Source organism: Archocentrus centrarchus, chromosome 20, assembly GCF_007364275.1.
Source record: "Archocentrus centrarchus isolate MPI-CPG fArcCen1 chromosome 20, fArcCen1, whole genome shotgun sequence".
Taxonomy (NCBI): Eukaryota; Metazoa; Chordata; class Actinopteri; order Cichliformes; family Cichlidae; genus Archocentrus; species Archocentrus centrarchus.
This window is the reverse complement of record NC_044365.1, coordinates 8594567-8608785: the sequence shown is the minus strand read 5'-3', so window position 1 is coordinate 8608785 and position 14219 is coordinate 8594567. Positions and strand designations below refer to the sequence as shown.

The 14219-nt window shown below is 38.8% G+C and overlaps 1 protein-coding gene across 1 annotated transcript in view; it reads right to left on the bottom strand.

Moving 5' to 3' along the window:
* Positions 1-4794: 4794 nt before the first annotated feature.
* rsu1 (Ras suppressor protein 1) overlaps positions 4795-14219 on the bottom strand; it is a 41856-nt gene continuing 32431 nt past the window's right edge. Inside the window, exon 9 of the mRNA XM_030757100.1 lies at positions 4795-6243. Coding sequence (XP_030612960.1) covers positions 6141-6243 — 103 coding nt within the window. The 3' untranslated portion in view covers positions 4795-6140. The remainder of the gene's footprint in view (positions 6244-14219) is intronic.

The window sequence follows — 14219 nt, the reverse complement described above, 5'->3', positions numbered from 1 at the left end:
TCTGCAGAGGAACGGTTTATTTGAAGAGTTTCAGTCAGGTTTCAGAATTCATCACAGTACAGAAACAGCATTAGTGAAGGTTACAAATGATCTTCTTACAGCCTCTGACAGTGGACTCATCTCTGTTCTTGTCCTGTTGGACCTCAGTGCAGCTTTGATACTGTTGACCATAACATTTTATTACAGAGATTAGAACATGTCATAGGTATTAAAGGTACTGCACTGCAGTGGTTTGAATCATATTTATCTAATAGACTCCAATTTGTTCATGTAAATGGGGAGTCTTCTTCACACACTAAGGTTAATTATGGAGTTCCACAGGGTTCTGTGCTAGGACCAATTTTATTTACATTATACATGCTTCCCTTAGGCAGTATTATTAGAAAGCATTGCATACATTTTCATTGTTATGGGATAACAATAATACATTAGTCTTATATAGCCTTTTTCTAGACACCCAAAGACACTTTACAATTTCATGCACTATTCATTCACACCTGGTGGTGGTAAGTTATTAATGTAGCCACAGCTGCCCTGGGGCAGTCTGACAATTTGCGCCTAGTCTGACCACCACCAAACACACATTCACACTTGGGCAATGTGGGTTAAGTGTCTTGCCCAAGTTAAGTGACTCAATGACAGGATGCGCTCAGACAGGGACTTGAACCAGCAACCCTCCAGTTGGAAGGTGAGCACCTGCCCACTGCGCCACTGCCAGCCCAACTGCTACCCAGCTTTATCTGTCCATGAAGCCAGAGGACACACATCAATTAGTTAAACTGCTGGAATGTCTTAAAGACATAAAAGTGTGGATGACCTCTAATTTCCTGCTTCTAAATTCAGATAAAACTGAAGTTCTTGTACTCGGCCCCACAAATCTTAGAAACATGGTGTCTAACCAGATACTTACTCTGGATGGCATTACTTTGGCCTTCAGTAACACTGTGAGAAATCTTGGAGTCATTTTTGACCAGCATATGTCTTTCAATACACATATTAAACAAATATCTAGGACTGCTTTTTATTATTTCCAAAATTAGAAACATCCTTTCTCAGAGTGATGCTGCAAAGCTAATTCATGCATTTATTACTTCTAGGCTGGACTATTGTAATTCATTATCAGGCTGTCCTAAAAGCTCCCTGAGCTGATCCAAAATGCTGCAGCTAAAGTACTGACAGGGACTAGAAAGAGAGAGCATATTTCTCCCGTATTGGCTTCTCTTCATTGGCTCCCTGTTAAATCTAGAATAGAATTTAAAATCCTTCTTCTCACATACAAGGTCTTGAGTAATCAGGCCCCATCTTATCTCAAAGACCTCATAGTACCATATCACCCCAATAGAGCACTTCGCTCTCAGACTGCTGGCTTGTGGTTCCTAGGATACCTAAGAGTAGAATGGGAGGCAGAGCCTTCAGCTTTCAGGCCCCTCTTCTGTGGAACCAGTTCCCAATTTGGATTAGGGAGACAGACGCCCTCTATATTTTTAAGATTAGGCTTAAAACTTTCCTTTATTATAAAGCTTATAGTTAGGGCTGGATCAGGTGACCCCGAGCTTTCCTTTATGATAGGTGACCCTATCACAGCTGACACCTGCCTCTCACCCTATGTCAAATTATTGATTTGATGACTAGAATTTGTGGTATTTCTCTTCAGCCTCATAATATGATTCTCCACTCACATAGACATCTCTTTGGACCTTATATTGAGAGCTCCAGTGAACACATTGGAAAGTTCCAGATCTTTTAGCTGTTTAATTTGGCATGGCATGATGGTGAAAAGGCCTTACCTGGCCATGAAATTTCTTGGTAGTCAATTGGCCAACTACTTTTAAACTGCTATAAATTGGGAGCTCTATATATATATATATATATATATATATATATATATATATATATGTCCGCAATTCCTAAATAGCTAATGCAATACTTTTGTTAAATCGCATGAATTAAAGTTGAATGAAGCTGAAAGTCTGCAATTCAGTCACATCTTGATTGTTAGATTTAAAATCCACTGTTGTGATGGTTTATTTATGAACCTGTTTTATATTTATAAACCTAAACTGTATTAGTACATGCTTTGTAGCTTTGGTTATTAGGCTAAAGCAAAACAGCAGCTATATAATTGTGGCTCATCCTGTGGTAAGCTGGGTGCTTACTTCTCAACCCTGTGTCACCATCCTCATTAAAGTGGCACTCTGCAGCCTCCCTTATACAATCAAGTCTGCCCTAACGCGCACGCCACCCATAAATCACCTTGTGAAAATCAATGTGCTTTAGCAAGCCTGGGACTATTGTATCCTTGGAAAAGTGTGAGATGAATTGAGATGAAGTAAGGACAAAACAGGTACAATATCCACCAAATGGGATGCAGGAGAAATTATTGTAGACAGAGTGGGCTTTAAAATATGCATACATTAGAATATGTGACACATTTTCAGTTTTACAAAACTGAGGGATATACATTTTTGCAATGATGTATTCATGGGGAGTGTTAATTCTTTTCCCTATACGTTTCATTTCAGATAGATAAGCCAGGTGAAAGGTAAAAGAGGTGGAGTCAGATTGCTTTAAATTCACTCTGAGATGCTGAAATAAATAGAGGTCTTAGGCAATACTGAATTTTTTTTTCCTGCATCTGCACAGTGTTAAAATAATCAGCCTCACAATTGTAATTATATATATGTAATTAATTGATTGAATTATGAAAGCAAAAAACTATAGTCAGAATTTGTTAATGTAGTAAAATCATATTTGGACAAAAAAACACACAAGGGAACATTATTGGTCATGCATAGGCCTCACCAAAACCTGGATCTCAAACATTATTAAAGTAATGTGGGATCAAACTGACCGAGAACAAAGGACAACAAACATCCAAAGGAGAGTTTTGGAAAGAAGCCTGTTAGAAATTGTTACAAAGCTTGCCTAAGAGATTTCAGGCCATGTTGAAGAATAAAGGTGGTCACCAAATACAGACAATGAAGCTCATTTCACCTTATATACTGTATTTTCATGTTTATTATATATATATATATATATATATATATATATATATATGCGTTAAAAATTGCTTTCATAAGTCCATCATTTAGGGAATCATGAAGAGGCTGCTAGGAAAACTGCAGCTGCCAAGTAACTGCAGAGAGTAAGGCAAGTCCTGAACAGTCAGCTGAATGGGAAAAAAACAGGATAATAAGCTGGCCAAAGGAGAAAATAGTAGCCACTGACATCAAGACAAGAAAAAATTCAGCACTCTGAGATTGTATGCAATGAGATTGTACAGTATAAGGAGGCTGAGGACTAGTGACTGTCAGAACCACCATCCTGGTTGAAACAACAAAGATGGCCACAAAGCATCGTGTGCTTAGTGAATACCTCAGAAACCCGAGAAAGAAGAGGAGCAAGAATAGGAACCATCATGTAAGGACAGACCGCTGCATGGCATGTACCACTGGCAGAAGAAGTGGCTGATATAGAAAAATCCTACCAATGGCTTAACAAAGCTGGACTGAAAGACAGCACAGAGTCACTAATCATGGCAGCACAGGAACAAGCTCTGAGCACAAGATCAATAGAGGCTGGGGTCTACCACACCAGGCAGGACCCCAGGTGCAGGCTGTGCAGAGATGCCCCTGAGCCAATGCAGCACAACAGCAGGATGCAAGATGCTAACAGGCAGGGCATACATGGAACGCCATAATCAAGTGGCCGGCATAGTATACAGGAACATCAGTGCTGAGTATGACCTTGAAGTCCTGAGGTCAAAATGGGATACACCCCCAAGGGTGGTTGAGAATGACAGAGCCAAGATCTTGTGGGCCTTCTACATACAGATGGACAAACCTGTGATGGCTAACCAACCGGACATAGTAGTGGTGGACAAACAGAGGAAGAAAGAACACAAGAAGCTTGATAAATACCAAGGGCTCAGAGAGGAGCTAGTGAGGATGTGGAAGGTGAAGGTAACAGTGGTCCCCGTAGTAATCAGAAGACTCAGAGCAATGACCCCCGCCAGACTGGGAGAGTGGGTCCAGCAGATTCTAGGAACAACATCCAAGATCTCTGTCCAGATGAGCACAGTCCTGGGAACAGCTAAGATACTGCGCAGGACCCTCAAGCTCCCAGGCCTCTGGTAGAGGACCCGATCTTGGAGACAAAAGCCTCTTTTATCTGTCACTCACTGCTGCCTTAATAGACTTATATTAGGATGGCAAAATATGAATAACTTTTCATTTTTAATTCCTAAACGTATCCTGTTCTAAATTCTAACTAGAAGCACTCAGAGAGCGCAAACTTCCACCAAGGTTATAGGGTCACTGACGCTGTAATACGTGTATCTAAATACTGTGAAATAATCATTCATCTTTCCCAGACAACAATAACCCCCTATCCTGCAATAGTAAAGAATCCTTAAAAAAATTCCTGGATCTAGATCGTGATCTGGATCACCGCCAAAATTTAATCACTTCTTCCTCTTGTCATGTCCAACCACTCCACAAAATTTCATCGAAATCCGTTCATAACTTTTGGAGTAATCCTGCTGACAAACAGACAAAACAGACCAACGCGACCGAAAACATAACCTCCTTGGCGGAGGTAATAATTATATTTTTAATATTAACACCTTTGTCTCAACCTGCAAGACCAACACACAGCAATTTATAACAGAAGAATATGCCTTTATATCAAAAACATATTGATTCTTCTTCAGCTGTCTCTTGTTGATTTTTTACCTGATATTCCCAGTATAGTAATCCAACATTTACAAAAAAAAAAAATACAAGTGCAGTATTGTTTGTTTTTGTTTTTTATTTGAAATGCTGAAATGCAGTGAGTACGATTAATGATCAGCATGTGTTGACCTGGGATAAAAGCGTGATGAGACTAAAACATGGATTACATTCACACATTCTGAAACATGGTGAAATGTTTGGCACTGAAAAATAACAGAATGTCAAACTGAAAGAACAAAAAGAAATTCAGACAATAATTCATGTTAATTTTATAGTGGAATGAATACAGTCAATGGCAGATTTCACCATAGATTCTACACAAAAGACAGACGACGCTTCCAAGGCTGAAAAGTAAAGCTAGTGTGAATGTACCCTAAATCTGTTTTCTTTCTAATGGACAGCAGATCGTAGTCTACTGTAAAATGACCCTTCCAGTGACTTGATCTATTTCCTCAGTAAACACATCCCTTAACAGTTTACAGTCTCAATCGCTAATTTCAAGACTAAATGAATAAAATATAGTGTTCATTTTGTAAATTTTGGTCCCTAATAAAGTCAAAAGGATGATAAATCAGGGCATGATTTAGGGCAGGCATATGTTGTGATTGCTACCATATGAGCATGCAGTGTCCCTCGGTTTCTTTGTTAGATGTGCCCTTTGCTGGTCATGCCAGGTCTCAAAAGACCAAGATAGCTACAGCAAAAAACAAAACAACAACAACAAAAAAAAACCAAATGAAAACAACTGATGCTTCAGAACAGGACATAGCTAAACAATAGGCAATGTCAGGGTAGATATGCCTACATTTTATATACTGTATATGGCTAAACCTGCTTCCTTAGCTTTAGGCACAAATGCAAACAAATGCAATGAAATAGATGTTTAAACAACTTGCAATTATCTGAAATAACATCTTAATAACCTGTTAATGCATTTTATGCTTGTTGAATAAGATAAGTACCTTAATATTACACTAAATTATACTAATTAAATGGCAAGATTTGACAGTAACAGAGTAGTGAGACCCTGTCTATCTGAACTGAGCTCTTTTCACAGAAAAACAGACTGGCCCAAATTCTGTGTTTTCTTTTGGCCTACAGCAAATGATGTTTTTTTTAAAGATTACATTACAGTAAAATGTTAACTTTGCGTAAATCAACCTGGTTGGTTTTATTAATTGTAACATCCATGTCCAGTCCCTGTAAGTACAGATCACAAACACAAAGGACTCAGACAGTTAAGAACTTAAAAACATCTGGAGTGAGTCCAAATAAAATACTGTATACAGAAACACTCTTCATATATTTCAATTAAATACAATCTTTTTTAACAAATGAAACCTAAAAGGCACAAGCAGTGGATATGGCTGCTAAATAAGTGTTGCGTTCCACCCTCTTATTTTCTCTTCACTTGTTTTTGGCAGCCAGTGGTTTGCGGCTGATTTTCTTACTCTTGTCGTTGCTCTTTTTCGGGGGTTCTGGGTTGGCCTGCATGTGTCTGCCATAAAGACTGAGGAGAGGAAAAAGAGAAGGGGAGACACATTCAATGTCAACACATATGTTCACATGTTTATGCTTACATACACATGGCTGTAAGAATATATACAGTATATAACAGGACATCTTGTTTTCAGACAAGATCATGTCAAGCTCAACTAAAAACTGTGAACTTTACAGGCTTAGGTAGTGCTGTGTGATATAAAACTACATAGAACAATTGAACAATTATATATATATATATATATATATATATATATATATATATATATATATATATATATATATATATATATATATATGTGTGTGTGTGTGTGTGTGTGTGTGTGTGTGTGTGTGTGTGTGTGTAATTGTTCAATATATGTGTGTGTGTGTGTGTGTGTGTGTGTGTGTGTGTGTGTGTGTGTGTGTTTAACCTTTATTTAACCATAAAAAACACATGAGCATCCTGGCAAGACAGATAGCAGCCATACAAGTCAACAGGATAAGATTAAACACAGGATAATTAGGTATGAAAAGCATGTCATTAAAAATCAAACAAAACATCTAAAACTCAATGTAGTCACTAGCAGATGCTTTTAAAGTGCCATAAACTCATGTAGACCAGGTCCTTAAGTTTAAGGTCTTTTTGTAATTCATTCCATGTCGAAGGAGCAGCGAACTGGAATGCTTTTTTGCCTCTCTCAGTCCTGACCTTGGGAACAGACAATCCTGAGACCTCAGTGTGTAAGGACCTGAACTCTTCTGTTGCTAGTGGGTCTGAAGATAAGACCTAATACACACTCATGTATAAGAATACACCAATGTCTATACAATTATAGACAACTGACTAAATTGAGTGATAACTCATAGACAACTGTACTGTTTAAGTTTTCATTGAATACACTGATCACAGTGAAGCCTTAAAAAAAGAACCTCTGTGGAAATGACTTCTCAGAAGTCTACATGATGTAATAAGAGTATCCAGACTAGATCCTGTTATCAAGGCCAAAAAATGAGTGGATCAGTAGAAACTTCTCGTGATGTGGTGAACTGAATTAAAATTCAATTATACACGGCTCTGCCAAAAACCCTTATGCTCAGTGTGTTTTAAACTCTTATTCACTTTTACCATAGACTGTCTCAGTTTGTTGTTTGTGCAAGAGCAACAAACAACAAACCAATAATCCAGTCTTTGAATATGAGCATGAAAGGGGTATGCACAGTGTTTGAGAAGGAAGCAGTGTATTTTGTATTTTTCTTCCCATCTGTCCAAGTATCACTGAACACCTGCTTAATAGATGTGATAAGACATGAGCAGACAGACAAGCTTTGTGATTAGAATAGTGGCCACTACCATTCTTTCAGGTACATGCCATGCTACAGATTTACCTAAACAGCTGCAAGAAGGTTCATGGTGTGGTCAACAATACTGGTGCCACACAGCACAGTACCAGCAAAATTGTGGTAAATGGCAAATGGGCTCCTACTCAAACACACATACTGCGCTTTTATTTATACCTGAACACTTTCATCTAACATTCACAATCTGATGGATGCATCACGGGTATTTTGCCCAAGGACACTTTAAGACATGGACAGGAGGAGCCGCGGATTGACCCACCAACCCTCTGATTGGTAGATGACCCGGTCTACCACCTGAGTCACAGCCGCCCTAACAACTTAAGTGGAACACAAACATAAGATAATCATCACAAGTGGACACACAACAGTTGTGTTTAGTATTGATTGTCTGTCCATATTACTGCAGTATACCTTTTAGTGTCAGTTACACATACATTACCAGACACCTAGACATACACGCTCCTCTCACCCCACTGTCCCTTTTACTCTCCCATGGGTCTCATCCTTGCACAGAAGCAGGAGAGCTCATTGGAGTGGAAAAGAGTTTTTCTTCAGCCCAGTCTGTACTCTTTCCTGCAGCCTGTTTTCACATATGAATGTGTTGTTTTTCGCTCTTCATTTGGTGCTTCATATTTAGTCTGGGTTTTAAATGAGCTTATTTAAAGTTCATTTAAAACAGGGAAATATTACTGCACATGTTAGTAGAGTGAATGACCAGGGGAACCAATGACATCAAAGAAAAATGAGCCAGTGGACATTATTGTATTTGTACATTTAACTACAATATAGGTTTGTTACCAAGGCACCCTGATAGTTTGCACAAACAAACAAAAAGACAACTAATGTTAAATGTTTATATTTTCTATATCCTGTAAGTCCCACTGGACTATTAATACATATTTATCATATCATAAAAGTAGTCCCTTTAAAGCTGCAGTTGGTAACCCTGACAACAGAGTGGTCTTTGCTTGAAAAATTGAAAAAACTGAAAGCGTTCCAGGTTTCCTTTCCCACCCGCTTTACTTGGTAGGAAAAGGAGTCCAGGGTTGAAGTTCTGCCTCCAAAGCTCCTTCCAGAGCAGAGGTCATCATGCACACACAGGCTAGGGCAATTGAAAAAGCCAGCAACATCATTACACAGTTAAGTGTTAAAAGCTAACTACACTTAAAGCTAGAACATATTTTACAGTAACTGCTGTTAGGCTATATTTAACCAAAATATTTATTTAATTATCTGTGTATTTAGAAATTGTTTTAGGTAAAGATACAGATTGTTTCTGAACTCGTAGCAGTGATCTTAGCTAAATATTGATTTGGTTACTTATTTAAAGTGGACGTGCAGCACTACATGGATAAAGGACAATTTACACCACGGAGCCCTGTTCTAAAAACCTGTCATAGCTTTAACACTGTCTGCTAAGCTGGATTTAAGAAATAAGTGTTTAAAGTTTTTAGCTTGCAAAGCAGATGTCCACAAGACCGAAGCACAATCAGGAATTTTAACATCCATCAGCATGTCTACAGGGTGAATACATTGAGGTGTACAATGGACGACAAAAACAACAGCAACAACAACAACAAGGAGCCTCCTAGGAATAGATGCCATACTTTCTGGAGACATTTTTCCTTGTTTTGGTTTAGAAATTCTAAACAAAGACAAATTATCTCAGTGAGTGGACAATTTCAGAATAGAGATGAGGAAAAGCAAAGTCCTAATGCAAGTGAATGAGAGTGTAAAGGAGATTCCCCCCCGCTGTCATGCTGATGGATTTTATGATTCCCGACCATGCTTTGGTAAGAAACTGTTTGTGGTGTGATGCACATGTAGTAATCTGTTTGGATGTGTTTGGGAAAAGGACTATTTTATGGCATAAAATAGTGCTGATCACATCTTGCGGACATCTGCTTTGCCAGCTGATTGCACCAGTACACCCAACTTGACAAGGAAAAATCAGAGTGTCTGACTCCAGCTTGTCGGTCTGCTGAACCACCAGTGCACCTGACTCAAACAGTCTCTCCTCCACACATTCCTCATTTATAAAGTCCTTTAAAAGCCTGAAAAACTCTCTATTTTTAAGATTAGGTGTAAAACTTTTCTTAGGACTGGATCAGGTGACCATGAACACTCCCTTAGTTACTGCATTAGGCCTAGGCTCCTGGGGGGGCTCCCATGATGCACTGAGTGTTTCTTCTTCACTCACTTCTTGTCATTCTCTCTGTGTTTATACCCCACTCTGTATTTAATCATTAGTTATTATTAATCTCTGGCTCTCTTCCACAGCATGTCTTTTGTCCTGTCTCTCTCGCTTCACCCCCAACCAGTCACGGCAGATGACTGCCCCTCCCTGAGCCTGGTTCTGCTGGAGGTATCTTCCTGTTAAAAGGGAGTTTTTCCTTCCCACTTTCACCAAGTGCTTGCTCACAGGGAGTTGCTTTGACTATTAGATTTTCTCTGTAATTATTTGAGGGTTTTTACCTTATAATATAAAGCACCTTGGGGTGGTTTTTTTTTGTGATTTGGCGCTATAGTTGTCCCACGCTATATTGCAGTTCACTTATTGCGGCTTTACTGTATCAGTGATTTATTTATTTTTTTTCAAAATTTAATTCTGAATCATGGAGTTTTTGCTATATCGCGGGATTTTGCGAGTATTTCGTAAGCAGATGAATACCATACTGTACACAATGGATTGTACACGGCACACTATTTGCTGATGGAATGTAAGGCGACCAACCACAGCACTGTGTTCTGTATCCTGGGTGCCGATTGTTTCAGTGACCGTAGCATCGGTCAGTTTGCTTTCTCGCACTGTGCCCATACTTTCAGCATCTCTCCTTGTCCACTTCACATCGACTCTGACCGCTGTGCGTAGTTTAGCTCTGCGGTGTTGTGTTTTTGTGAAATTTTTGTGTTTAAGAGTATATGAAATGTTTATATGAGTGTTGGAAAGGTTAATAAGAGAGTGGGAAAGGTTTATAGGAGTGTGGGAAGGGTTTATAAAGCCTTAAAATATGTATAAATAATAAAATAAATATAACACCAGTACTTCGATTTTCACCTATCTCAGGGGTCTCTGGAACGTAACCCCCAGGATAGGTGAGGGATCACTGCATACAGATAAAATGGAACTGAGTTTAATATATAAAGTAGGTAGATCAAGTAATATAATTAAATAGTGCAAATGATAGTAAATTTAAAAAGTATTTGTATGGAAGAAGGGAGTAGCAGTGAAGATGAAATTATAACCCCTGACCACTATAGCGAACACTGAGAATTGAAGTAAATCTATGACTCTATGAGTTTTTTACAGCAGGGCTCCATGGTGTAAAATTAGCCTTATACTTGTAGTGTTTTATGTCCACTTTAAATACAGGCAAAGTAAATAAATCCATAAATCAGCAATTTGTTCACTTTGGTCAATTTGCAAATCGACTTACAGTGAACAAAATTAATTTAGTTTTGGGATGAAGACAGCGAAATAAGATGAGTAATTACCCCTTAGCCTCTTCCATGGTCAGACAAGGTTTAGATGAGATAGCCACGTACAAGGTGAACCAGGCATGGGCCATGGAAGTCAGGTTAGAGGGCATAAACCAGTGAAAACATTGTTGTGTGGAAAAATTAAGAATGCAGAGGACCGCTTATAAATGCATCCCCATTAGTAACCATCTCATTCTAAATATTAACTATTTTCATTTGACTTAATCTGGTATCTGTTGTTTAATTCTAACCGTAGCTGTTATGTGCCTCAGTAAAAGTATTTCTCCCTTCACCAACTGGTGTCTGATGCGACCTGTATCTCCTGTCCAGGGCAACCCTACACACATGTTCAACACTGCCTGATGGATGAACAGTTGCAGTGAAGAGGGCCTCGAGTGGCTTATGGACTGTAATGGACATTCTAGCTGTAGTAAGAAAATAAATCCAGGTCAAAGTGCCACCAAAGTTTTCTGTTCACTCAGTGATTGATATCGAGAGCCACACAGATAACATAGCAGTCTCATTTCTTAGCTGTTCTAACTTTTGTTAAATATAAAACATTTAAATGATGTGCACATAAATATTTTCTTTTAAATCACTTCCATGCAATGTATTTTTTTAATAAATGTTTCTTTCCAAAAGTGATATATTTTTAATTACATAAATGAATAAAAAAACACTACTACTTTGTCATTGTATATTATAACAATACATTGTGGACCAATTTAAACAATATACCTTCAGAGCAATGAGATCCCCAGAGACAATACCATAAATGCATGCACCAAAAAAACGCCAAAGAAAACAAACGCTGCTTTAGAAATATGGTCAGGTTTTATTTAGAATATAAATAATAACACAGTAAACACAGTAGACATTTTGATGAATAATACATTTGACTAGTACTGACGACATCTTGAAGATACAAAGGCAAGGCTTTACTTCTTTGGTAAGGATTGGTCTGTGGAAAGAGCAGTAATAATTAGAAGAGAAATCACAGTTGCACTTTATGGGTGTTTCCATCTTATGGGGAAAAAAAAATACTATCACAGCTAGATGCTGCTGATTATTACTCTAATTTGGAAAAGGCAAAGTATGTTGAAAAACAACCCAGGGCCACATCTGGCAACACCAAATACCATTATTAGACAGCAGAAACATAAACTTTGTATAAATAACTTGTCTCAATATTAGATCCCAAAGACTAACAGTTTCTGCAATGACTTACTCTATGGGCCTGTCAGGCTTTTCTCTTGGGTGGTCTGTGGACATGGTGACTGTATTCATCGGCTGCCAGTAACATTCAAGCTTCATAAACCAGAGGGTCAAAGCTGAAGTGATTCTTTGCATACATCAGGATGTGGTTATGAAAGCAGTCCACGTCTCTACCAAACTTACTGTTTGGTACTGCTCTGCATCTAGGCACCACCAGAGTTGACATAGTAAGAGAGATGTCACCACGATTTAAAACAGATGCAGCTGATGAAGAACTACACAGCACTCTAGAACCATTAAAAACAGCAACAAAGGAATCCCTGCAACAATGTAATTATGATATAAAACTGGTTATTTGCCCATGTATTTGTATAAACATTCTAGGTGTTATATACAAGTGAAGAAATATCTGAACTAGGGTGTTTACAGGGATATTAGACTAACCTAGAAAATGTGCTAGTGCTCAGCACAATACAGAAGCCGGGTCATAACATAAAAAGCACACCATTTAATGGAAGCAAAAAGCAGCCGTATTTCTGGCTAATCAGCAGAAGACCAACATCCACACTGAACTGGTATGTTAGTGCTCTAATGCCAATAGAAAGAAGATGCTATCAAAGCTGGAGGTACAGAGGTTATAACACAGTACAGCAATGTTAAAGAGTAAGGGGATGACCAACCATCTGCAATGACAATGAAGACCCTACAAGGGTACGACACCTTCAAACTACCACTACAGGAGTGCAGAAGACATTGACTCACTGATCTAACTCACCAGAATTTGCAGTGAGGATATTGGGATGTAATTTGGACTGAATAAATGCGGCCAAATGGTTGCAAAAAGAGGTAAGGTGACCTGAACTGAAAGGGAGAAGTTGCCAGACGGTAGAATAGTGGAAATAAAGGATTGCTACAAGTCCCTGGGTATCCCACACGAAAACTGGACCCTGACAAAGATGTAAGAAAGTCACCCATAGCCAAATGCAATGCAATGTCCTGAGAAGCCAGCTCAACAGTAGGAATAAGATTTGAGCAATCCATAGATATGCCCTACTGGTCAAGAGAATAATACGTTGACTACAGGAGGACATGGATGCAGCTGATGTCGACACAAAAACTCTTCACAATGCAGAGGGGTTCCACCCAAACGCCATCTTAATATTACATCTTAACATTACTAGAATACTATTATTATTATAAGAACAAAGTTTACACAGACATAAGCCTGTATTGAACAGGTCTACCAACCAATACCTTGTTTTCTAATCAGCATCATTTACACCTCTGTCAGACTGTTGCAGTTGCTGTCCTTGGGCCTCAGTATTTTATAAGATGATTTGCTGGTTGCTACTTCCATCATCTGCATGGCCAAAACTCCTCTTTAATCTTCTAAAGTTATTTATGGCCTTTAAAAAACAATGCAAGAAGAAAACTAAAATACAGACTTCAAAACATCACTTTCAGACTTTCAGAAACTGTGACATTACAGACACTAGAAAAGCATAGGCATGTCACTGCATTTGTACAACCAATGCTGCGCGTGCCCACACACACACACACACGCACGCACACACACACACACACACACACACACACACACACACACACACACACACACACACACACACACACACACACACACACACACACACAAGAAGAATCTGTGTGTACAAATCCACAGTGGTAAAAACTGTCAGTCTATGATTGAAGTGCCTTGTATTCTTCTCTCTGCCTCCATCCCATGTCAACACTCTCATCTGGGAATTAAATGTGCCAACTACCCCCCTCCCAAATATCTGCTGCCCATCAAAGCAACTGTAGCCCCGGGCAGAGAGGCACACAGACTGAAACAGAGAGGGACAGGCAGAGATACAGCCAGTGGGGGAACAACAGTACGGAACTCTTTTCCATTTTAACATGAGTGTTTGCGTTTCATAGTTGTTTTGCCCT